This window comes from Tachysurus vachellii, chromosome 15 (assembly GCF_030014155.1).
Source record: "Tachysurus vachellii isolate PV-2020 chromosome 15, HZAU_Pvac_v1, whole genome shotgun sequence".
Classification (NCBI taxonomy): domain Eukaryota; kingdom Metazoa; phylum Chordata; class Actinopteri; order Siluriformes; family Bagridae; genus Tachysurus; species Tachysurus vachellii.
The window spans coordinates 15702576-15727786 of NC_083474.1; the positions used below are offsets into that span (position 1 = coordinate 15702576).

General features: G+C 35.9%; 5 protein-coding genes across 8 annotated transcripts; 2 read left to right on the forward strand and 3 right to left on the reverse strand.

Annotated features, from left to right (window-relative positions):
- The first annotated feature begins 492 nt into the window (after nt 1-492).
- Nucleotides 493-3263, forward strand: LOC132858351 (chymotrypsin-like protease CTRL-1). Its single transcript, XM_060888652.1, has 7 exons — nt 493-649; nt 759-862; nt 1020-1099; nt 1193-1274; nt 1456-1636; nt 2591-2718; nt 2982-3263. Exons 1-7 carry the CDS (start codon nt 604-606, stop codon nt 3141-3143), a joined length of 783 nt encoding a protein of 260 aa, XP_060744635.1. The 5' UTR covers nt 493-603; the 3' UTR covers nt 3144-3263.
- A 1186-nt stretch (nt 3264-4449) lies between these two features.
- lin37 (lin-37 DREAM MuvB core complex component) lies at nt 4450-10635 on the reverse strand. Its single transcript, XM_060887705.1, has 10 exons — nt 10509-10635; nt 9263-9358; nt 8617-8692; nt 8113-8163; nt 7174-7203; nt 6718-6803; nt 5978-6135; nt 5385-5516; nt 4977-5050; nt 4450-4864 (listed from the first exon to the last, which is right to left on the reverse strand). Exons 2-10 carry the CDS (start codon nt 9294-9296, stop codon nt 4786-4788), a joined length of 720 nt encoding a protein of 239 aa, XP_060743688.1. The 5' UTR covers nt 9297-9358; nt 10509-10635; the 3' UTR covers nt 4450-4785.
- Nucleotides 8075-19051, forward strand: proser3 (proline and serine rich 3). 3 transcript variants are annotated; one of them, XM_060887700.1, is made up of 14 exons: nt 8075-8194; nt 11015-11060; nt 11156-11264; nt 11362-11609; nt 11819-11979; nt 12330-12439; nt 14225-14310; nt 14625-14764; nt 15093-15277; nt 15361-15797; nt 16052-16229; nt 16813-16987; nt 18255-18336; nt 18461-19051. In XM_060887700.1, the coding sequence occupies exons 2-14, from the start codon at nt 11050-11052 to the stop codon at nt 18498-18500; spliced, it is 1962 nt and encodes a 653-aa protein (XP_060743683.1). In that variant the 5' UTR covers nt 8075-8194; nt 11015-11049; the 3' UTR covers nt 18501-19051. The 3 variants fall into 3 exon arrangements, with proteins under 3 accessions (XP_060743683.1, XP_060743682.1, XP_060743684.1); XM_060887699.1 differs by lacking the exon at nt 8075-8194 and adding an exon at nt 10669-10756 and having other exon boundaries at nt 11018-11060; XM_060887701.1 differs by lacking the exon at nt 8075-8194 and adding an exon at nt 10855-10915 and having other exon boundaries at nt 11018-11060.
- Nucleotides 18504-20976, reverse strand: hspb6 (heat shock protein, alpha-crystallin-related, b6). 2 transcript variants are annotated; one of them, XM_060887708.1, is made up of 4 exons: nt 20834-20976; nt 20398-20557; nt 19393-19515; nt 18504-19264 (listed from the first exon to the last, which is right to left on the reverse strand). In XM_060887708.1, the coding sequence occupies exons 2-4, from the start codon at nt 20554-20556 to the stop codon at nt 19091-19093; spliced, it is 456 nt and encodes a 151-aa protein (XP_060743691.1). In that variant the 5' UTR covers nt 20557; nt 20834-20976; the 3' UTR covers nt 18504-19090. The 2 variants fall into 2 exon arrangements, with proteins under 2 accessions (XP_060743691.1, XP_060743690.1); XM_060887707.1 differs by having other exon boundaries at nt 20389-20557.
- Nucleotides 20977-21928: 952 nt separating this feature from the next.
- On the reverse strand, nt 21929-24994 carry psenen (presenilin enhancer, gamma-secretase subunit). Its single transcript, XM_060888481.1, has 4 exons — nt 24869-24994; nt 24375-24440; nt 23328-23432; nt 21929-22919 (listed from the first exon to the last, which is right to left on the reverse strand). Exons 2-4 carry the CDS (start codon nt 24433-24435, stop codon nt 22780-22782), a joined length of 306 nt encoding a protein of 101 aa, XP_060744464.1. The 5' UTR covers nt 24436-24440; nt 24869-24994; the 3' UTR covers nt 21929-22779.
- Nucleotides 24995-25211: the final 217 nt, after the last annotated feature.

Sequence of the window (25211 nt, forward strand, 5' to 3'; positions counted from 1 at the left end):
ATATGAATCATTTGGGAAAAAATGTTTGTGATCCAGTGACAGGACCCTATGCTTTCATTGCTGCAGCCCAGATTTGCGGGCAGGGAACCAACCCAGCCAATGAGGGGTTCACTCTCAGTTCTGGTCCATCTGGCATAAAACCTGTGCCAAATCAAATATGCAGAGGCAACCCCGAACAGGAAGGAAGCCGAAGGACAACAAAATTTGTATATAAATAATTTAGAACTATTAAATCTATTTCTATTAAAAAATGTTGAAATATATTACATATATTGTGTATTGAATATTTAAATTTACATTTATTCATTTTTAGTACTTCTTTAACCCTCACAAGTCTGTATGGATCCTAAGTTTTGGATGAAAAAAATCTAAATATCAAGCAAATATTTTGGATCACACATGAACAGATGTTCCACATCCTGACTGATAATTTGTGGTGTATTTATTCTATAGAGTCTATGAGTTATAAATATACCAATGTTGTGGGATTTCTACAGGTGAGCTGGAGCACATGGACATTTTCCCAGCTATATCAGCTTCTACAAGTACTATAAATCCAGTATCAGGTACTCTGGGGAACCATAGTAGTATATCGAGTGCACAATGCTGTGGATCATTAGTTGCCTTGCACTTGTGGCTTCCACATTAGGCAAGTTTCCTGTGAGCTACTCAGCTGTTAAAAATATAAACATACAAATACGCCTCAAATACGCAAGCTCTCAACTTCACTTGTGTGTTTCTGTTTATTTTTCTCACAGGATGTGGAGTGCCAGCAATTAAGCCTCAAGTTAGTGGCTACAACAAGATTGTGAACGGTGAGAATGCAGTGTCTGGATCATGGCCCTGGCAGGTGTCACTTCAGGTAACATGTTGTTTCAGGAATTAAATAATATCAAATTTTTTCAAATGTTATTTTAGTTCATTAGTTTCAATAAGTATCAGTTTTGTATTAGATAATTTTATCCATTTATAAATGTTATTATTGAAGATTATGAGTAATGTGTAACTTTTCAAACTAGGATTCAACAGGCTTCCATTTCTGTGGAGGATCTCTCATCAACCAGTACTGGGTCGTCACTGCTGCCCACTGCCGTGTGACGTAAAATACATGGACCTTATTACAGTAGTAAATGATGTACCACATTTTAATATGCTGTACTTTCTTTAACTTCATTCTTACCTCTTTATGTAGACCTTCAAGGCACGTTGTTGTCCTTGGTGAGCATAATCGTGCATCTAATGCTGAGCAGATTCAGACCAAATACATTTCCAAGGTATTAATTTTTATGTTTTTGTGACTTTATTACATATACAAACTTTTTGGAACATTAAAAGCATTTATTCTTTAAAGAAAAAAAGTTTCTTATACTCAGTTACTTGAGATTTCTGATCTTTTGTGATTTACTGTCCAAATCCCTAATTTATGCCTGTTTGTTGTATTTCAAACATTCGTAGGCTATCACCCACCCCTACTACAACGGTCAGAACTTCAACAATGATATCACCTTGCTGAAGCTGTCCACTCCAGCTCAGCTGAACAGCCGTGTATCTCCTGTGTGCTTGGCTACTTCTAGTACCAATGTCCCTTCTGGTACACGCTGTGTAACCACCGGCTGGGGCAAAACCGGGTTCACATGTGAGTGCATTGCATGGCTTGAAGGTTATAGAGATCTAAAATAAAACCACTTATTTGTAGGAGAATCTGAATGGTGGTGATATCTGGTTATGGCTGGAGTTTTAGACACACCAACAGATAGATCCATACTACATTTTAGACTAATTATTCCTGTGTGTATTAGAATAGATTTTTACTGTATGTAAGACATTACTGTATACTGTGCATTGCCAACAAAGAGGAAAACTGATCAAGGTGCTGTCATATCAATGTTCACCAAATGTCTAGAGTTTCACAACAACATGCATTACAAAATGCAGCTTTACAAAAATTCCAGATAATCAACAGTTGTTTCGGTCAAATTATGAATGCCTACTTTAACAATTCAACAATTTTTTTCTAGAACCTAAGAGAATTGATTTAATTCTGCAATCACCCTTCTAATGTACTGTGTGAGCCAATATGACTACCTTTTCATAATTTATCAGTTATGAGCCTGTAAATTAGTTCCCTTGTCGTCCAGTGTCATAAATCATTTGCTTACAGTTCCGCAGCTTGGGTTTGATTCCACTGGGGAGGTGTTGCTCAAGTCAGTGAGCTCACAGTGCTGGTCCCAAGCTAGTATCTGGTGTAAAACGTGTGCCAAACCAAATTTACAGCTCAATTATTTGGTTAGAAAGGGAGCAGCCAAAAAAGAAACATGAGACTATGAAAAATTTACAATTAAAATAAAATAATTAATTTAAAACAATTGTATGTACTTTCTGAATAGTCTACAGTTAGACTGACATTTCCTGCATCACCATTGGCCACCTACTCAGACTAGTCATATTACCTGGTTGTGCTGAGACAGCAGGAAGAAAAGTAGGATGTGACAGGCTCAATAGAAATTATAAGTATTTTCTATTACTCCAATTCCTGCACATGCTTTGATGATTTCTTATACATACTCTCTGTATTTGTGCCTTTGTTTAGCAAGCCCCAGTATTCTGCAGCAAACTGCCCTACCTATACTAAGCTTAGCACAATGCCAGCAGTATTGGGGCAACAGGATCTTCGATTCTATGATTTGTGCTGGAGCTTCTGGTGTCTCTTCTTGCCAGGTGAGCTGAATTGGACTTACAGATTTTGAAACATATTGATCAGCTAGAAAACTTGGGAACCTTTGTAATAATGTGATTTGTAACTCAACATATATTACCACAGAATTACTTTAGTATGGAAGAGAATTGATTCTGTAAGACTATTCAATGTTTTTGTTTCTCAGTATTACTGTATTGTATTGCCATATAATTCATATGCTGTATGAAATATAGCAATGCCACTTCTTCATACATCTGATGTTCGCTTTGGGTGATATCTGTAGGGTGATTCTGGTGGCCCTCTGGTCTGTCAGAGTGGTGGTGTCTGGCATCAGGTTGGAATTGTGTCTTGGGGAACTACCAATTGCAATGTCCGTGCCCCTGCAGTCTATTCACGTGTCTCGTACCTGCGTAACTGGATTGACCAGATCGTTGCCTCTAACTAGAATGCCAGCAGCATCATGTGAACCTGGAGGATCTCATTGGCTCATACATGGTCTTGTCAACAACCCAGTTTACTTTCCAACGGTAAACAAATTCCTAATAAAAGTTTAAGAGGCAATCCATTCCAGACTTGTCTTTTTTTTTAGGCACTAATAAACATACTGTATACTACATACTGAAACTATCAAAATTTAATCAAATTTAATCAAAGTTTATTGGGTCCTATATAATTTAACCATAAATATATGTGTGATGTGAAGCTCATAGCACCTCAGACAGCTGTGCTAGTGCTTGTTAATGCTAACAGTTATGTTAACTTAGATCATTTAAAATCTTTCTAAGAAAAAGCTATTTTTGAAAAAAGTAACTTGCAGATTGCAGTCTATGCTCTGAAATATTTGACAGACTAATGATAAAAAAATACTATAAAAAAAACTTAGGATTCATAGGTTATAAGATATATAAGTAAACAAGCAACAGCAACATATGTTGGGCAACATCAAAAAAATGTGGCGTTTGAGTTTTATTTTTGGTGCAAGACAAATTAATATATAGTATATATAGGAGAATTTATATATATACAGTATATATATATATATATATATATATATATATATATATATATATATATATAAATATATATATATATATACAGTATATATATATATATATATATACAGTATATATATATATATACATACAGTATATATATATATATATACATACAGTATATATATATATATATATATATATATATATATATATATATATGTGTATATATGTGTGTGTGTGTGTGTGTGTGTGTGTGTAGAATAGTTAATAACTGGAAGTGTGCACCTCTGTGAAAAGCCCTTAGCTTGCTTTACAACAGTGCTGCTGCACTACACATACTTCTTTATTGCACTGTTTGAATGTTAAATGATATTATGGACCATCTATTGTAGTATCAGTTGATTTAATCTTCACAAAACCATTTAAGTTTTTATTGAGGTAATGCAACAGGTGCTGTGGATATACTACCTAAAATTATATTATGCATATAATATAAATTTATATTTTAGGTTTGAGAGGTGTACGTTATGATTCATTTTGTTATAAAAATTCTGTTTATAGGAATTAAGATGCAAGTAAGTAGAATAAAAACATGTGTAGGCAGTTGAGAAGGAAATATAAAATTATATTGGAAATTTACAAAATATTTTTTGGTCAAATGCATTGGTACAACTGGTTTGAGTGTAAAATCCACAAACTGTTAAAAACAAACAGAACAAACAATTTGTCTAGAAAGAAAGATTTAAAAGGTACATATTTAAACCTGCATGGAAAATGTTTATTTTGTTCACAAAATATTTTTTTTTGTGGTTTCAAAACTGCAGAACAAACATGCATTTGTCAGACTCTACTGACCTGCATCAAAAAGACAAAAAGTGAAAATGCACCACAGCTGATCTTTTGCTACTGGAGTGCAGGCCATAATAAAATCATTAAATTTACTAAATATTTGATTATTAACAAATATTAAAATAACACATGCAGGCAACTACACACTTATCAGTTCATTCTTCTGTCCAAAACTCTGCTTAAGCTTCATTTCTATGAAGTTGCATAATGGAGGTTTAAATCTGTCTCCTGATGCAGGGGATGCTAACGCTCGTACATCTCTTTCAGGATTTTAATGCTTTCACTGTAGCGCAGCTGGTTCTTATTGGAAGCCTCTTTCCACCTAAAAGGAAACATACAATATACCTTTAAAATCATCTAATATTTCTTAAAGTTAGTATAAAAACATAAAGCAATTTATTAAAGCTAGAGTTTTCAAGGCTCAAGTCTCTTACTTCTGTCTAATTTTCTTCCAGCGTTTCATGTGATTGAACATGAGAGTAGTTGCTCCTGATGCAGTGTCTGTGGACTAAAGAAAAAAGGAATTAAACACATGACGTATGTTGTTAATGGAAGAAAACAAAACCAACAGGGGTGATGTGATGCGGCCCAACAAAACAAAAGCGGAAGGCTGTTATATAAACCTTTGTCATGTTACAGAGAATCTGCAAACCATCGTTTTTTTTCTTGTAAAACCTTTAGACAAGTTACAGGTTTAAAAATCATGGACAATGGAAACTCCTCTCATTAATGTTAAGTAAATGTCTCCACACACCATATTAGTGATTTTAGTGAAATGTGTTCTTGTGAATAACAATGTTAAGCATGACATGCCGAAGAGGTGATCAGCCTTGTAACCTCACTTGGCTTATGGTGGGTTTCTCTGAGGGTGGAATCCTTACGTTGACTGGATCACCAGATTCATTAACAGGACAAGAACTAGGAAGAGGAAGGTGATATATATTTTGAACTTTGCCATTCAGCATGTCTGGCACCTAAAGAAACAGCAGAAACAATCCAATTAGCACTGCATTCTCTCTGAGACATGAATAAACAAGCTTGCACACTCAGAATGTTCATGACACTTTTTTTATGACCTTGTTCACCTTTTGTCTCCACATTTTAGATGTTGAATTAACTAAAATTTCATTGATGTATATGCAAGTTTAAATTACTTTCACTTCTGTCTCTGAGAAAGTCTATTTTGCCTTACACTTGTCATTACTGCTATGTGAGCTTTGCCTCTTATGAAATGTGGGCATCACTAAATGCAGATCAGCTACATCACTTATCACAACATCGGTATGAAAACCAGCTGTTTTTCAGCATTTTTCACTTCGTTTGGCTTACACAAACATTTACAGACTACTTTCCTAATAGACTGATTAATAAAGTCTGGTGGTTGTACATCTATCCTACAGAGAAAATGGCGACAGAAGCATTATGTTGATCTGACCTCCTCCTCTGCCATGCTGTGAGGTGGACTGGATATTGTTCTCTCTCGTACTGCAGGGTTGTTCCTCATCCACGATCTGCAGATGGGGTACAGTGGAGTGTTGCTACTGAACTGTGCCAAATCTACACTGCGATCAAACAGCTTGATGATGTAGGAATCTGATGAAAACAATCAAACGCATGTTAAGTTTAAAACCACAGCCACAAATTAAGGTTAACTTGTCAAAAGATAATGTTACAGACTACTTGTATGTATATATATATATATATATATATATATATATATATATATATATATATATATATATATATATATATATATATATATACATATACATTCATTCATTCATCTTCTACCGCTTATCCGAACTACCTCGGGTCACGGGGAGCCTGTGCCTATCTCGGGCGTCATCGGGCATCAAGGCAGGATTTTATATATATATATATATATATATATATATATATATATATATATATATATATATATATATATATATATATATATATATTCGTGTGTGTGTGAGTGTGTTTTCTGGAGGAATTTTAAGTAAACGCTCCAATTAAATACATTTAAATTTATTAATTAAAATTAATTAAATTAAAATTACATTTATTGACAGATGATTTTTTATTTTCTTCTGTTGTCCTGCAAAATTCACCTTAATATATTACATTATAATAGAAGGGAATAGCAGATGCAATTTCTACTCAAATAGCTTTTTTAAAAACTATAATTCTTACTTTGTTTATGCTGGTTAGTGTCAGTTAAACCATCCTCCATCTCTTTGCGCTTCTTTCTCCGATGTTGCGCAAAGCGTGAAGATGGTCTGTGGTACAAAAAGAAAAAGAGAACACCATCTTCAGTCACCAAAATTCATACATTGATAAATTGAATTTGATTCCTTAACACAGAGGGACTGTAGCCTCCAGGCACATATTTAACATACAGCACACAAGAATCAACGGTTTTCCCAAAAAAACCTTTCAATGGTTCATTTTCACTGGTGGTACCTTACTATTTGACAGACCTCTGGAAGTAAACCTTGAATGTCAGATTACAAATACTGAAGATAGCAACATCAGTTTAATATGTAACTGAGAAAACGACAAAAAGGATATAATAGCATGGACTATTTGTTTTTTTGCAAATAGTCCATGCTATTATATCCTTTTTTGACACAGTGAGGAATTTCTTACCTTTTCCCAAGAGAGGAAGGAGATAAGTCCCTATTAAGAAAAGAAGCCATAAATAAATAGTATTTAAAGTTCTACTAATATTTAATACTTTTCTCTTTAGGAAACAAGGCTCAAATTCTTGGCAAATAATAATTTAACTATAATTTACTATAACTATAATTTAAATAGTAATTTGGACAATGCTAGAACACGCAATTGTGTACAGATGCACAGTAAGAAAAAGAGGGGAAAAAGTGGTGCAGAAGACCTAAGGCGATTTTTCATCCTTTTCCACCAGGGGGTCCTATAAGGACACAGTAAAACATGCTGGAAGGTAGTTTATATTTAAAAAAAAAATAACTAAATAAAAAAAAGGTTACTGCATGGCAAAACACCATCTTGACAAAACTGTACAGACTAGTTGATAGATTAGCTAGAAGATAGATTAGATTTAATATATTCAAAATGCAGCATTGTTGATTTATATAGAAATGCTCAATCCATCTTAAAAGCACCCTGAAATTGTTTATATTAAGTTAGAAATACAATGAAGGCATATTACCACCAACTGTAGCAGTACATTAAATAATAACCCAATCTCCTTGGATAATATTTACAGTCTTGCTACTTGTGAAAGACTGAAAATTCAAAATTCTGATAATTTGAGGCTCTGGGGCAAAATAATTCATTTTAACTGAGCAGTGCATGAAAACAGCATGACTGGCTAAGCAGTGTCATGACATGCATGTTGAATGGTGCCTTCTGTCTCAATATCATTATAACTTCATTTTATTACAATTGTTGTACAAGAATTCCCCATTATATAGGACATTTTAGATATGTTTTAAGTCAACATCAGGATAATATAAATGTTGCAGTTATATTTTCCGCATTGTGAAATGTTTGAAATAAACCACTTGATTGTTTTGCTGGTGTAACAGAAGAAGCAGGAGGACATACTTGCTCAAGGAATCTGCAACCATTTTTCCAGACTCATCCTCATTCTGATCTCTTCACAGAAGGAAAAGAGAACAAAGATGATCAGACAGCTGGTATGACAGTCAAAATGCATGTTTGCTTCCAACCATACTCTGTAGTAATGACATTACATTATACATGCAAGGCAGAAAACCTCATCATATACACTGCTGACATGTAATAATACCATAAAAATGGAGAACAAATATCCTTATCTTAGCTGCTTTTCACCCTGGTCATGATGTTACTTTTTTCCTTAGCAATTAAAAGTTATCTATTGTGTGACTCTACAAAATTGTCACAGAGTATATCCATGTTTGCAAAGCAAATTTACAACCTTTGATGGAGTAAATATTCTAAGTGCAGTGCAATCAGCAAATGTTTACATGGTCAGTACATAAACCTCCTGATGATATGTGAATAATACACTCGCTGCTACAGAGTGATCCCAATCAAGTCATGGTATGTAGTTACTCTCAAACTGACCTCTCACTGTCGCTTTTCTCCACCAGTCCTTGCAGCACTGCATCAAGACGATTCCGTGCAACACCACCCTCAGTATCTATAACATTAAACAACATACAACAGATGTGTTAATGTGATAATATAAAACCATACAACATTTGTGTTACACACAATTTGTTTGCTTTCTGTACTCAACAATATCTGAGATCAGAATTAGTATTTCCAAAATCGTTGTACATTGAAATTAGTATCCAACTGATACCCAGAACGTTTACTATTTACTTTTTTAAAATAGTGGATCCGTGCAACCCTTTTTGGCTAATATTGGCCATTACCGCTTGAGAAAGGGAGGAGCCTTGTGTCCATTTGCATTGTATGATTTTTAGATACTTTTTAGAGATGTTCAAATGAACTATGGAACAATAAATCAGTGTAATGGAAATTAAATTCTATAGTAGAAATTATATATGTATTAATAATGAAAAGCTGAAATACAACAAGGAGATGCTTCTAGTGACAGTGTGTGAAACTAGGCAACTTTTGCTACACTTTTTTCTTTGCACAAAAACCATTACACAATTTAAAGTCATAAATTTCAATTCATAACTGGGAAGCAGCAAATGTATTAAACACATGAGAAAGAACTGATTAGTCATTCTAATATTACCTGGTTTCTCAAGCTTAACTTTCATATTAAGCATTTTTGGTTGCAGACTTGTCCTTATTCAAAAAACACTCAACTCTGCAAATCCATTAACCAATCCTGCAATAAAAAAATCATGATGGTCAAATAGGAGCATGGATTAACTCAGGTGCACTAACACAGATCTTTCTGATCACATTAATAGGATTTAGACTGTATGTTTATACGTTTTTACTGCTATCATATGCCATGATAAATAATACTCTTTCTACATGATTAAAAATATTAAATTATATGAATTATCTGAGTTACAATAACTCAATGAATAAACATATTGAAAATTACGTTATTGTTTTTCTTGATCAACATACCAGATCATTTAGTTTATATTCCAAACATTAATAATGTTATGTTTAACAAACTGTGGCTTGCACATCACATTGTTTAAAAGAATGAAAGCTTTCCAGTTAAGTAAGATTTTAAACTGTTTAATGCTTAGTTGATTGCAACTCAAGATATCTAACTATCAAGAAAATAAAATGAATTAAATGGCTATAAATAAATCAGTCAACACACCTACATAGCCACAGATTACATTATTAATGGCTGATTACATTATTCTGTCTATAATATCTAATGAGCTTAAATGATTTAAAAACAATTCGAAAGCTTAGATACGCCTGATCACTAGCTTATACATACTGTATGTACATCACCTGCTAGCTAGCAGCTAACTAGCTTATACATACTGTATGTACATCACCTGCTAGCTAACAGCTAACGAACAGCTAACTAGCTTATACATACTGTATGTACATCACCTGCTAGCTAACAGCTAACGAACAGCTAACTAGCTTATACATACTGTATGTACATCACCTGCTAGCTAACAGCTAACGAACAGCTAACTAGCCTATACATACTGTATGTGAATCACCTGCTAGCTAGCAGCTAACCAAACAGCTAACTAGCTTATTCATTCTGTATGTACATCACCTGCTAGCTAACAGCTAACGAACAGCTAACTAGCTTATACATACTGTATGTGCATCACCTGCTAGCTAACAGCTAACCAAACAGCTAACTAGCTTATACATACTGTATGTGCATCACCTGCTAGCTAACAGCTAACGTTCGCTAGCTATTTAGCTATCGCTATATTCAATGATATAGTCATACAAATATGATTGCTAAATTTCATTAAATGCATTAGAAATGTAAAACATACTGGATGCATTTTGTCGAATATTAAATGTTTTAAGCCACTTACTTTATTTAACAAAATAAAAGACAGACAGAATTGTTATAGCATTTAGCTCTATCGGCTATAGTCTATTTACAGTTCACTTGACTTTCCTCTTCCGCGCGCTACTGAATTTCCTTCATCTCATTGGTCAGTATAGTTAACTGCACTTTATGTTATTGGGTGAAATATCCATCCGTCATTCGCTACAACACCTGATTGGTTGCTAGAAGGCCACTAACATGGTGTAAACAGATTTCAAGATGCAGGAAAAGGTTAACAGTTTTTGTTGAATATCAATTTTATTAAAGTATAGTTGAATAAATGAAAAGATAAAATATGTTTTATCGCTGATATTTGACGTGTAGTTTTCTTCGGACTTGTCGGTTTTTGACTGTTTTGTAACACCAGATACTTGATACATGAAGCTCAATGTAATAAGAACATTAAGCACTGTTTGTTTACACTGTTCTCTTTCTACTCAACTAAAAGTTTTAATGATTTATATCTACTATGTAACTCTTTTGCACATGCAGAAAGCCTAAGACGTCAATCTTAAACCTGGATCATGAAATCAAGGTGAGATACAAATAAACCTCTGTTTGTTATCTGTTTCTTGGGGATAAAATGTCAAGGAGTTTAAAATCTGATCAGTAACCAAAGTTTTATTTTAGTGAGGCTGTTTTCACCAAGAAGAATCCCTTTCCTCCTGAACCCCGACAAACTAAAAGCCATTATAGTCCAACTAGATCAAAGAAGATCCCCAAACAACAGAAAAAGCTGGTGAGAGAACTTATTTGAAGAAAAGCAGAAAGGGAAATGATCTGCTGTTATCAAGGATTAAAATTATAATTTGATGTGATCTAAATGTTGTGTCCAGGCACTGAGCCCTGTCCGGTTTATCCAATCAGCCAGTCCTCCAGAGTCTCCTCCTCTCAGCCCAGAGGACCAGCACTTTCTTCAAGGTTCACACAATGTCCTTCTCTGTCCTCCATCTGTAAAGGGGCAGCAGGACTTCTCAGAATCCTGGCCCTCTACCGATCAGAGCTCTTCTCCTGCCAGCACAGACATTCAACATCCACAACATACAGTGACCAGTCAAACACAGGAGCCTTCCGTGCTGGCAAAGTACGAGATATGATGTGAAAACACTGCTTTACAAATATGAATTTGAGTCATTTAAATTTTAGAAAGTATAACAGGTTATTTGTCAACAGGTCAATTGTTGAATATCAATAGCATTGCTAATAACACAAGCACATAATGCAACATTAGTTCATTTCTACTTCAGAAGATAAGTTTTTGAAGAAAGAGTGTTATTTGAAAATTTATGCTAGGTACATTGAGCGTTTCCGTTATGGAAGGCCACAAAGTCGTGGAGAAAGACAAAAGTTGACAGCTGATGGAGAAGATGATCAGCCGTTTTGGTGGATGTCCTCAAATCCATCACAGCCATCCAGCTCAACTCCAACTCGAACATCTAAGGAACGCTTTGGAGGTAAGATATAGTGAATTGCACAGGTTAATCCCAAACAACATGCTAATGTAGATTCCATATAACCAAATAAAAGGTTATATTGTGAAAATATTTCACAATCAATGCGTTTTTTTGGCATATAATGCTAACTTGTTTGTTATGTAATTGTGTGCACTAGTCTATGCAAAATTCTTTTTGTATATATAAATTAAGCAAAAAAAATATAAAAGGAACCACAATAAAGAAAAAACTACAATCCATCCTTAGCAACACAGTTTAAAGCTATCTTAATCTCCAGGGATTTCATTTACTTTGAAGCTGTTGGGTTTGGATCTGAGTTTGTTTACTGGATTTCTTTACTGTTGTCACAGGATCATCTGAATATAGAAATGATGGCACAGGCAGCACGCAACACCAGCTCAGACATCAAGCAGACACTTCGCTTTATCCCTCCAGAGACCTGCTGGACCTGAGTTCACTTGTAAGATCTTTACAGAATCTTTCAAATTGTTAAGTTGATAATTGTTATGTAGTGATAAGTGGTAAACACTTAAAATATTTTTGTAGTTGAGTACTTGAATGCAAAGAGTAATCATATTTACTTGATTTAGATATTTAATTTAAACAATGTCTTAAAAATTTGTGTTACAGCTGTCCTCTTGGCTGAAGGTCAAAAACTTTTCAGAAACAGAATAAAGAAATGTAATGTCTGAATGAATTAGTTCACTATTGAGCCTCTAAAGTTACACTGTCACAGTCAGAACAAACGTTTCCATAACACTGTGGATTTCTATCTTTATAAAATATAGGTTTTATAAATGTTCATTTTGTTAAAGAAAGCCAAGAGGAATTGTCCTCGTTGTATCATAATTGTAATTTATTTGTTTTTGGTCACAGATAATAATGATTATTTTAATGATGTTTAATCTCAACAAAAACTATCCACATAAACATTTTAAAACCTTAATGGTACCTTAATTACTGAATTCTGAATTAATTATGGCTTCATGTTATCTGTGTGCTCACTACATAAATATTCATAAATATCAAAGCAACAGCGTCTCTTATCATACACACATTTACATACAGCTTGCACTCAACGTTCTGTCGATTATCTTTACAATTAAAGTATTGGCATTGTTTGAATAACTCATTTCTGATGTGTCTCATGTGCAGCATTTTACTGTGTGAAGTAGACATGCAACAGCACTGTGCCATGGATTCACATTTTATTTGAAAATAAAATGTATATTTTAAGTATAACTACACTGATCAGCAAGTGCCTTAATCAACTGGTGAGGCCTAATAATAATAATAATAATAATAATAATAATAATAATAATAGCAAGCCTATCTAAATATTTTTCACTGCAATATACAGTTTTAGGCATTTTTGTATGTTTATTAACATCTGTATAAAGTAAACATCTATACTCAGCTGGTTGCTTATAAGAGCAAACCTTTCTGCGGATTGTCATTCCTCTGTTTGCTTGGATGTTCTTGTCAGCAATTTTGGCAGCTCAGTAGCTGTGTCTTTGAAATTAGAGATACTCTTTGGACTGCACATTCAAAGGCTTTTTAGTCATCATTTAATATACGTTGTATTCTCTGCAACTGATTTTTTTAAATTAATATTAATAAATTGCATGCATGTTTTGATGAGGCTGGTGGCTAAATGTTGCCTCTTAGTGGTCCTTATCTGAAACACATCTGCCATACATGTCCTTTGTTTATAGAACCTAAAATGGTTTGGCACACACAGTGTTTAAATGTCAGTTCTCTGTAGTTTATCGGGTTAAATGCCTTGGCATTAAAGGAAGAAGAGCTTCTCTCCTCGGCTTGCTGTGCTTGCCCCTCGTACTGTCGTTGTTCAGTGTCATGTTGTATATTTACGAATTCTTCATAAGCAGAACTGAATTGCAGCCAGTTGCACAATGTAGGATTGTTGTTCTAGTGCCTTTGTGCTTGTCTTGTTTGGGAAAGTGAGGCTACTGTTTGCTAATTTAAAACATTCATTTTGGAAGTAAAAATGCATGCAGAAGGATCTGGTCTTGGGAGAAGACTCATAAAGAGAAATTGTTTTTAATCTTAATGTTAAAATCTTAGTGTTCTTAGTGTTTCTTTGTATCAATCAGCAATGCATTAGCTGATAGCTAAGTCCAGCTAAGCATGTGAAATCATGTGCATGAGAGTACTAAGACAAATGCATGCTTGCAAAAGGCTTCTAGAAAATATCTACTCTATTGTTGTGCTTGCTGTGTTCCAGGCTTTATCTGATTCCTCACACTGTGAGCAACCAGAGCCAGAAATCCTTCATCTTCAGGAAAGAGCCAGAAAACTTCTGCAGAAGAGGTACTTACTGAGTCTTACTGACTTAACACAGCAGCCTGCAGCTTACAGAGCTGAGTCATATAAATCATCAAATAAATATATAAATGGCATACAATTCTGCATCGATCTATTTACATACTGAAGACTTTTAGATAAACTTTTGCTGAATTGATGAATAATTGTGATTTACAAAAAAGTGACTGAAAACACTGTTTCCATCCCAGTGTAGTCTACATATATGAAATGTTAATTTGTTTGTTTCAGGATCTACTATGATATTACTACAGTATATCTACTAGTAATAGTGTAAGATGCGGTGCTTTGTGTTTTTTCAGTGAGCACACACTGAGCAGTGGCTCCAGTGGTTTACCCATCAGTTCTGAAGGCCTGGGCAGCTCTGATTTCTCTGATCCCCTGAGTGTTGATGAGCCGATCCGAAAGCCCACATTTCCCAGCTTGATAGACACAGCCAACTGTAAGTACATGCCACACACCAGCACTTATTCACACAATTTTAGTGTTCACTGTGTGGTTTTTAGTTTTCTTACTTAATAACAGCTGCCTAATATTTGAGGACTGCACAAATTATAGAGGTGAACTTGTGCCATGTTTGTAAATGAACCCTTTTGGGTGAATTTAAATCTCACAAATAAGTTGTATCTAGATGTTCTGTTTTATTCACAGAATATTTCAAATTGATCATATTTAATAAATACTTGAGATCAATGAAAAGCCAATGTACGATGAATAATGTCCATTTAAAGTGCATTTTTTTCACTGTACCCATTCTGTGCTTCCACTAGTGATAACACCCAAAGACACCGCTGCCACCGCTCCAGAATCTGTAGGATCACGACCTCGGCCTGAGGATGACATCCTGTTTCAGTGGAGACTTAGGAGGAAGATGGAGCAGGCCAGACAGTGGACTCACACTTCTTCCCATAGTTCATCTCTTCATCAGCCATTACTCAGAAGGCTGGCCTTGCAAGTAAATAAAAAAAAGATTAATTCAGTTAGGATATTATAATTGTGCTGTGCTTGCTACAATAACGTTTTTTTCCCCTACAAAAGACACAGCCTGGACTCATGCCTGGACCCATGATGGTGACTGGCAGAGTAAGCACTCCTGCCTCCTGTCTAGTCTCTGAGCCAGTGCTGCCTTTCTCCAGCCAAGTCCACCCTGCATCCTGCATCAACACCAAGGCTGAGTCTATCCCTCAGAGCCACATGGTATCAGTTCCTCACTGTGATGGAGAGATGGGCCCTAAACAGCCTCAGACTGCTCATTACTTTACTCAGCCCTGTCTCAGAGGACAGGTCTGCTCTTCAGAAAGCTCAGGAGAGCTGTACAGTAAGCCACAGTACTCTTCTTCTCCATCTCCATTTCCACAGCCTGTTGAAAACCCAGAGGAAGCTGGCTGCCAAGGAAGAGCAAGCACGCAAACCAGTGGCAGAGTTGAGGGGAAGAAAAAAACAGTGTCATGTACACGAAAGAAGAAATCAGATAGGTAGACTTCCTGGATTGGTTTTTCTTTTTTCAGCTTATATTTTTAAGAAAGGTTATATCACATTTCATACACATTATCACAATATTTGAAGACACTTCCACACAATATTAGCTGGGTATATATATTTGCTGACAAACTTTCTGCAAAACAATAAATCACATTTAGAATAAAGCTTTTCAATGAGCTTGACACTTTTTTGCCTTCTAGTTCTGGTTGTACTGCGCAAGCTGATGTGGAGAGTTTTCTTTCTGCAGGTATGTTAGGAACAGAGATGTGGTTGAAAGGAATCAGTGCAATGTCAAGGCCAAAGGGGGTCAAGAAAAGGTCCGCACTAAAAACAAAGAGAATGCAGGACACAGAGAGAGTCAGAGTTCGACACGAGGCGTTCGTCCCCGAGATTCTCCGTCACCAATACACAACACTCTTGGCCAGGTCAGTGTGTGCTATTCATCATCAGAGGATTAATGGATATATTTTTATATATATTTTATAGACTATGATATGTCATGTTATAAAATAGTGTATATATATAATTATATTTATAATTATATATTGAATATAATTAAAAAATATTCAGAAGAAACGTATATATATATATAATTTCATTTTGATGTGTTTAAACAGAAAAAAAGTTGATTAGACGTTTCTTCTGAATATTTTTTAATTATATTCAATAATTATATTCAGGTTCAATCACTAAATCATTTTAATTTGTACTGTAGATATCGATCATACACATCTATGTATATACATATATTTTCACATATATTTTCATATACAGTATTTTATATAGTTTATACTTTTATTTATCTACCTTCTTTTGGTTTTATTTATATCCTTAATCCCATTCCTTTTTTATGCTTGAATACCGGACAGACGTAAAAAAAAAAAGCATTTCACTGCATGTCGCACACTGTATGTATGTGTATGTGACAAATAAAATTTGATTTGATTTGAATGTTTCTGTAATTTAAGAAATGTCCTTTGTTTTTTTATTGTCCTTTTTATCTACAAGGTTGTTTCTGAAGTATTGTTTCCCAGTGCTGATTCACCAGTCCAGCCTAGAACCTCAATCTCCTCCACCTCACCCATATTCACCCCTCCAGCACCTTCTCATTCCCCTTCACCTCCCCCTCAAAGCTCATCCCATTCAAGTGAGGTCATAGGTCAGCTGATGCAGGAAGCAGAAGGTGAGAAATTTCTGATCGTGAACTCTCAGCTCCTCTTAGTTTCGTGACGTGATGTGCGTGTAAGGTCAACAGTGAGCACATTTTAACCGTTTTAGCTTCCACCTGTTACAGCAGACAGCATCGTTCTTTAAATAGCTGTTTTGCAATGCACCTACCTTTCGCTGTTATTGTGTTGCTATGATGGATATGCACATACTCTAGTACATAACACAGTTTATAGATTATAGTTCTAAATAAATGGCTCCATGTTTGGTCATTCTCATCTGATCTCTCTCAGCAGCAAAGGGGCTTCAGCCTGCAGATTTTTAAACTCTAAAGACTGTTGTTGTGTTTGAAAATCTTAGAAGATCAGCAATTTATAAAATACTCAAACCAGACCATTTGGTCTGGACTAAAGTCACACAGATCATTCATTCATTCATCTTCTACCGCTTATCCGAACTACCTCGGGTCACGGGGAGCCTGTGCCTATCTCAGGCGTCATTGGGCATCAAGGCAGGATACACCCTGGACGGCGTGCCAACCCATCGCAGGGCACACACACACTCTCATTCACTCATGCAATCACAGACTATGGACAATTTTCCAGAGATGCCAATCAACCTACCATGCATGTCTTTGGACTGGGGGAGGAAACCGGAGTACCCGGAGTAAACCCCCGAGGCACAGGGAGAACATGCAAACTCCACACACACAAGGTGGAGGCGGGAATCGAACCCCGCCAGAGGTCCAGTGGATCTGGAGCTTATGCCAGGAAACACTTGGTGTATATCAATCCTGAATGAGACACCAGTCTATCAAAGGGCATCATGTACTCCAATTCATTCACATCTAGGGTGCAATTTACAGTCGTCTGATTTGGCCTGATTTTGGGAGGTGGGAGGAAACCAGAGAACCTGGAGGAAACCAACACATACACAACGGCTACATGCAACACCACTCAGGATCCAACTGGGGACTTCGAAGTTGTGATGCAGCGACTCTACCTTTGTGATGCCCAGAACTTTAAGCGGCTTTAAATTATATTGAGGAAATGAAAAGAATAACCATGTACAACCTACAGTACAACAATAATACTATATCACAACTAGCTTAATAGCAGGGTAAACTTTATTAGATTTTCAAATCTCTTTTCAGGTAAACAAATGTATTGTTTCTTTGAATTACTATAATACAGGTATTATAGTGCAACCCCTATTTTACCCCATTTTTAAAAGCAAGGGCTATCTGAGTTTGTTAGAAGAATCAATATATTTTCCTAATACAGAGTCTGATGGGCTGGAATTTGAAGACGATCCCTTACTTTTAGTTCTGCGGCAGCAGAGAAAGTGGGTGAAAGAGCAACTCTGGTGAGAATATATTTGATCCCTTATATAGTAATGAATATTTTCATAAACTGTGTGTTAGATCTAGGCCTCTGTGCCATTTAAAATGTATTTATGTGGTTATTTAAATATGTTTTTCTTTTTTCAGTGAGGTGGACAGGATGCTGGATAAATTTCACAAAGACTGACGATGCACTTAGGCACACAATCGTGTTTATTATTGCAAACCAATACAGTGTGTATTTATTTTGTGTTTGCAAATGGATGTGAATGTGTTTACACTATAAATAAATCATTTTGGAAAAATAATTCATGATGACGCAGCAGTTAAATTAGCTCATAGAATATTATAACTCGTACTTAACGCTTACAAAACAAAGTTATTAAAGAATATGTACAGTCATGAACTCACAATAACAATATCTGATATGTGCAACTGTTTTTAAACACAAATATTAGAATGTTTAGAACATGCTGGAAAATTCGAGCTGGATTCTGAATTCAGATCAGGTGTTTTCAGTATGCCTGGAAGTTTAATATTATTAAAATGCTAAAGAAAAAGGATTAATGATGTGGTGTTTGGCTTGGTATCAAGTATGTTTGGAATTGGCATTTGGAAATAGTACCCACTAGCTTTCATGCAAGAGGAAATCTGGTCTGTTTCTCCTTATGCTCATCCTTTTTAAGAGTGATTGAAACACATCTTGGGACAAGATTAAATAAATAGTAGAAGGTCCAACTTGTTGCTTGTCTTGTTGTCCAAACCTGTTGAGTGTCTTTACACTCCTGGTCCAGGGTGTGTAGATGATTTGGCATTTTCAGTCTTCAGCAAAGGGGCAGAAATTACAAGCATTCCCTCTGGTGACACTGCACACTCCAGTTTCATGCCGTCCACTTCATTTGGGATGCGGTACCTTCGGTTAAACTGCCGGGTCACTAATCCAGATCCATCCTACAGCCAAGTAACATTATATCACATGTTTAACAAAGGTAAGGATTTGCTTTTAAACCATGCATGGCTAATTTTACACTAAAAAAGATGAACAGCCAAGCTGACCAGTTTTGAGAGTTATAACTGACCTTTCTCTGTTCGTGTTTTCCTTCTACCACAACATAGTTGCCTGTGACTTTGACCATAAGCTCCTCAGGGCTGAAGTGTTTCACATCAAGCTGCACAGTAAATCCATTTTGGTCACAAACAACCTGCATATAAAGATGTGATGAAATTCAATGGTTTACGATCAATACCCCTGACATTGTAGCTTTTGCTCTGTATACGTTTTAAATTTGTTTAAGGCTTGTAATAATATCAGATGTCCCAAAATTTAAAAAAAGAAAAAAAAAGAATGGGAATTATTGTATGGCAAAATATTACATCCCTACATGTTACTCTACATCTCTACTAATACCAACAGTAATATGTCTCAAAAAATATTGCTCTGTATTGTTCCTTTTTTAGGAAAGCACCATCAACAGTACACATTTGTACCATTAGTGTCCTTTACATAATATAAACCAAATCTACCATAATTCATTTTAGAGTAATGCTTTTGAAGGTGCACTATATACAGAGACAATGTAGTACCCTTTTTTCCTATGTATACAGAGGGGAACTCATTAGGGGAAAAAGTTATTTGTGGGTTTCTTTGGCATAGCAGTTGTTCTAAGGATGTTAAATACGTAGTGAAAGGGAAATATTTATCCGTCCATTTTCTGTACCAAGGTTGTGGGGAGCCTGGAGTCTACAAGGCAGGAAACACCCTGGATAGGGTTCCAAAAGCACACACACTCAATACGGACAGTTTATAGATGCTTATAGATGCCGAATCAGCCTACAATACCTACGATACATGTCTTTTGACTGGGGGAGGAAACTAAAGAAAACCCATGAAGCACAGGGAGAACATGCAAACTTCATGCACACAGGGCAGAGACAGGAATCAAACCCCAACGCTGGAGGCACGAGGCAAAGAAAGGGGAACGTGTAGCATGCATGCACCTTTTTTCTTACAGTATACAAACTGAGAGGTTTGGTTTCAAACTACAAGGCATGTCATAAGCCCAATTCATATTCACCTTTCCCACCTGTGCGGCTCCAGTGTGCTCTTTAACCGGAATCAGTAGCTCAGCTGGGGTCCATGCGTAAGATCCAAAAGTGCCCCCGAGGCGAGGCAGCATGGGAGGCAGAACTCTTTCCCAGGGGATCCCGCTCACAGGTATGGTGGGAGGCAGGTCGAAATCCATCCTTCAACAAAAGAAAAATGAGAAAATGTGTATCCCGAAAGCCTTTTTCTACGAGCTATTTAAAAAGGGGACACAATTTTACTGCGCGCAATAACCGGTGCGCTTTTATCACCCACTGCGCGCAGTAAAATTGAGTCCCCTTTTTAAATAGCTCTCCAACTCTCAACCCCACCACAAACACGTCTTCCAGATATTCCTCTTAGTCATTTTTATTCATAGAGCGACTTCAGACAAATTCATGTCTTTTCCATTCAATATGCATCAGGTTTGAACTTACCTGTTAAATATCACTGCTCTTGTGTGATCTTATTATTAATATTATTAATATTCTGAGTCTTGGAGAGACAGAATTTACTCCTCTCTCTTCTCCTCCCTGTGTCTCTCTCCCACATTGCACCCCTTATGTAGCCTGTCATGTGTCGGGATTATGTAAGCAGATTGATCTGGTAACAGGTTTATGAAGTTTGTAGGCTTTATTATGGATTTTAAGCATTCCCAGTACACAACTCATGTTTATAACTATGTATGTTATTGTTTTTCTATGTATCCTAAAAAGACATGAAGGAAATGTGCTTGTTAAAAATTGATCTTTAAATCCTCAATTAAAAAAAGCAGAAAATGTTTATGACTTTGATTCATATCCTGACTTTTTTATATAAACCTATAAGATAAAACATTAATCCAACAGAAGTCATACTATATGTTGTGGTGCATAGCAGATGCACTCAGTGAAACGGTCAACAGTTACAAGTAGATAACACTTTAGTGCTGTTGTCAGACGTTATTGGGATTTTTGTGGTTATTATACCAATGACCATCAGTGAACAAATATAATGTCAATCTAGTGCAGTGAAGTTGATGTTAAACAATTTTTTTTATTATTTTTTATCATGGATCATACAGTAGCTGTAGCTTTTTAGGAGGAATTAGTTTGGCTGAGTTAATTACACACCTGTGCAAAGTGACAACAGGCCACTTTGCCTTTCTGGACTTTAGCTCTGGACTATTAATAAATTATAAGCATTGGTAACAACACAGTGTACTGTTCCACAAGTACATAACCTCCTACATGGACAAGCACACGTGACCAGGAAATGTTCCCATCCGTTCTTCCTCTTTAGATCTTCCGTTATACGTGAGAGACTCCAGACGGGAAAGATTTCTGTAGGTCTGTAACTTTCCGCTACTTGGTGCTGGTTATATAATTATTGGAATATTGCCTATAGTTAAGGGCATCTTCCTGGCTTGATATAAGCAGGTGATATAAAGGGAACTGGAAGGTACACATGCTGACATTTAAAAGCATATTTGAACTCCCTTGTAGTTTATTAGAGGAACATCAATCCTGGTTATATTGCTGCAAGCAAACAGATTTGATTAGAACAAAAATTTATTCATAACATCATAGGTCTGTTACCAGAAACACAGGTATATGATTTTAGAGACACAAGATAATTATTTTAATCAACAACAATGGTTTTCATTGCCATGACCAGTAAACAAAACTCTGTGGTCCACTGAGAGTCAGAAACATGTTTCAATTATTCAGTTTTGGCCAGCATTCTGAGAAAGGAACAAAAGTACTACGCTGACATTATCACATTGCACACTCAACATTAGGAGTGTCCTAACTATAAACTGTACTGACTCTATTCAGGATCATGAACATTATGAACTGTCACATAATGATTACTGGCTGGTCATATTATGGAAAACGTAGTTTGGATGTCTGACTTCAGAGCTCATAAATCTTTTTTTATTTGTAAGGATGCCAAGTACTGATGCAGGGAAACATATTTTGCCTGCCGTCAACACTGACTGCAAGCTACTAAAAACAGCATCCAGTGAGATCCTGGCAGGAAGGGGGCTTAGAATTTGCCCGAAAGTGAGATAGGGTTTCATAACAGGCGCCAGTTATGAGTTACACATCAGAGAGGCTTCATTTGTGGATATTAGAGAGTCTGGTATGCCGGTCCTGTTGGGATTATAAGATTATTAGATTATGATCTTCTATGTAAATGAGGAAGAGTGTGTACGACTGGCGTTTGTCACTCACTTCTTAACACGTTGCTCAGACTCACTTTCATTCTGTCATGTTTCATTCTTTCACAACAAGTCAAAATAATGACATATGTTTATCGCACAGTTTAAAAGATTGAAAAGAAATAGAAAAAGAAAACTCCAGAAGCCTTCGAAGTAATTAACAGGTAGGTAAGTGTCTCTTTATGGTGTGCCAAGAGGAATGGTGAAGGAGAGATAATCAGCCACTTCACCCCACCGTGCTCGGTAATGCTGGAATATGGTGATCCACGTCGTGAGCACGGCCACCCACAGAAATAATCCCAGCGCTGACCGCTTCACATCTGTATAAAGAACATTGTCATAATTTACCCACAAACAAGGACATATTTAACAAAACATATAGGATGTCTGTGCTATCATAGCTTGTAGGATTTAAATGTGTAATTAAGCTCATAAAGTAAATTTTATCATGAGTGTTTTATTATTAATCAAATTTCTATCATGAGCACTTTGTCACAGTTGAGTTAGCTTAACTTTGAGATACATTAAAACAGAGCCTGTGTAAACAGGCAATATATAGATGGAACCTTTATACATTTTAGTCGCATATCTATATTTGGAATCAGTTTCTACTGTAAAATAATTAGGAACAAGGATTGTCTCACAACTCAGAACATGAACAAGCTTGTGGTTCTGTAATGTCTCATCGTCTTTAAGAAGTGTGAAGAGCTGCTTGATGTTTTACTCACAGATTTTGATCTGTGGTTGTTCTGTGTAGGCGGGTTTTACAAAGGCCTCTTTAAAAAACCACACAACGTTCACCAGCCAGAGGAAAGGGAGGAAGGCAAAGCCACCTAAATCAGACAAGAATAAAAAAAGAACAAAGTTTTCGTTTGCTTGTTTACTATAAATATGTCCCTAGCACGGGGATGTTAGATACAAACATGTATATGATGCATATATATCGTATAGAATATACATACAATATACAAAAGTTAATATCACACCTGTGCAACAAACAGGTCACTTACACACTTCTAATGTACATCAAGTTCAAAGGTGCTTTTACTAGATCGTTTATTAAACGCTGTACATGACGTAAGGACAGGTACCAAACCCTACAATGCTTTATTATTTAATTATATCAGACTTAAAATGTTAAGGGGTTGTACAATCTGTGCTCATTTGCATAAACCAAATTCCATTTTTTCTCTTTATTTATTTTTTTTTAAAGAATAAAAATATTCTGATGACGGACAGCATTTCTGACAAAATGACAGCCAGAATTAAAGGCCTGTAAATCAGTTTGATTGAAATAGAAATCATTCTATACTGCCAAAAGTATTTGGACACCCATTAACATAAATCCCCACATCCACACTCCAAAACCTAGAGAAAGGCCTTCTCAAAAGGATGGAGGATATTATAGTAGTAAAGGGAGACTAGATCCAGAACTGGAGGTTCAGCAAGTAAACATCATGTTGGATCGTCACGTGTCAACAAACCTTTGGCTGTAAACTGTTTGTGTCAGTAACTGCTTTAGATCTTAAGATGATAAATGTATACGAAGGACAAACGTGTGATAAATATAAAGTCAGTCCTCTATACAATGTCAGAAAGTGTTGTTTTTCTAGCATGACTTCCTACCATGTCAAATAAGGAAATGTTTATACATGGACTGTTTATTATGCTGTTTGCCGAAAACATTTTCAGATCCACCTGTTGAACTCGTCCATAAAAATGAAAACAAACAAATAAATGACATTCATTCAAGGAATGTTGTGACAAAGACATACCCAAATAATATTTTCTGCAAAGATTCAGTTTCTCCTCGTTAGAAACGCGCTCCAAGTTCATGATTTCTGCAAAACATTATGAATATTAAAATAAATCCACCTGGAATAAGACATTAGGTTAAACATTCTCAGCAGCACTGTGAAGATGCTGCCCCCTTGTGGCGCGCAGCAGAACAACACAAATACACTCTAACAATAAGGCCTACAAATCAACATTAACACATATGTGTTCAAAATATTAAAAGTATAACAGGAAAAAATACGATAATGATATACATGCTGTGTACTACACGCAGTGTAATTATAAAATGTGTTAATTTCTCTGTTTAAAGCTTTTGTATTAACGCCTTTTGTATGAAACACAACAGTTTACCAAATAAGAGCTAATAACATGCTAGCTAACGGTAGCATTTTTGCTAAAACAGCGTTTTTTAAGAATTTACACTGCGGTGCGAAAACTGAAGCTGTACCTTGTGGTTTAAAAAAATTAATACCTTTGTTAGAAGCACAAATCTGTAAGGAGTTAATCACAAAACGCAAGTTTGAAGTCGAAAATGGCTTTTGATGCGGAAAAAAGAACTAACATCCGCTTCCGCATTAAGAGTGTCACGTGATGACGGATTCTGGTTTGAATTTTGGGAAATGTAGTTTTTAAGAGAAGCAAAGTAGTAGGACGTCAAAGACCGTGTTTTTCACAGTGACACAATGTGTGTGTGTGTGTGTGAGTGCGTGTGTGTGAGAGAGAGAGAGAGAGAGAGAGAGAGAGAGTGTGTATGTGTGTGTGTGTGTGTGTGTGTGTGTGAGAGTGAGAGAGAGAGAGAGAGAGAGAGTGTGTGT

Coding starts and splice junctions, on each gene's coding strand:
- LOC132858351 (XM_060888652.1), top strand. CDS start 604: ATGCTGTGGATCATTAGTTGCCTTGCACTTGTGGCTTCCACATTAG. Junction 1,275..1,455: donor AGACCAAATACATTTCCAAG/GTATTAATTTTT, acceptor AAACATTCGTAG/GCTATCACCCACCCCTACTA. Junction 2,719..2,981: donor CTGGTGTCTCTTCTTGCCAG/GTGAGCTGAATT, acceptor TGATATCTGTAG/GGTGATTCTGGTGGCCCTCT.
- lin37 (XM_060887705.1), bottom strand. CDS start 9,296: ATGCTTAATATGAAAGTTAAGCTTGAGAAACCAG. Junction 8,164..8,616: donor GAGAAAAGCGACAGTGAGAG/GTCAGTTTGAGA, acceptor CCTTCTGTGAAG/AGATCAGAATGAGGATGAGT. Junction 7,204..8,112: donor GTTGCAGATTCCTTGAGCAA/GTATGTCCTCCT, acceptor TTTTCTTAATAG/GGACTTATCTCCTTCCTCTC.
- proser3 (XM_060887700.1), top strand. Junction 12,440..14,224: donor TGCTGGACCTGAGTTCACTT/GTAAGATCTTTA, acceptor GCTGTGTTCCAG/GCTTTATCTGATTCCTCACA. Junction 14,311..14,624: donor AGAAAACTTCTGCAGAAGAG/GTACTTACTGAG, acceptor GTGTTTTTTCAG/TGAGCACACACTGAGCAGTG.
- hspb6 (XM_060887707.1), bottom strand. CDS start 20,556: ATGGATTTCGACCTGCCTCCCACCATACCTGTGAGCGGGATCCCCTGG. Junction 19,516..20,388: donor GAGCCGCACAGGTGGGAAAG/GTGAATATGAAT, acceptor CTTTATATGCAG/GTTGTTTGTGACCAAAATGG. Junction 19,265..19,392: donor GAAAACACGAACAGAGAAAG/GTCAGTTATAAC, acceptor ACTTGGCTGTAG/GATGGATCTGGATTAGTGAC.
- psenen (XM_060888481.1), bottom strand. CDS start 24,435: ATGAACTTGGAGCGCGTTTCTAACGAGGAGAAACTGAATCTTTGCAGA. Junction 23,433..24,374: donor TTGCAGAAAATATTATTTGG/GTATGTCTTTGT, acceptor TGTCTGATTTAG/GTGGCTTTGCCTTCCTCCCT. Junction 22,920..23,327: donor ACAACCACAGATCAAAATCT/GTGAGTAAAACA, acceptor TTCTTTATACAG/ATGTGAAGCGGTCAGCGCTG.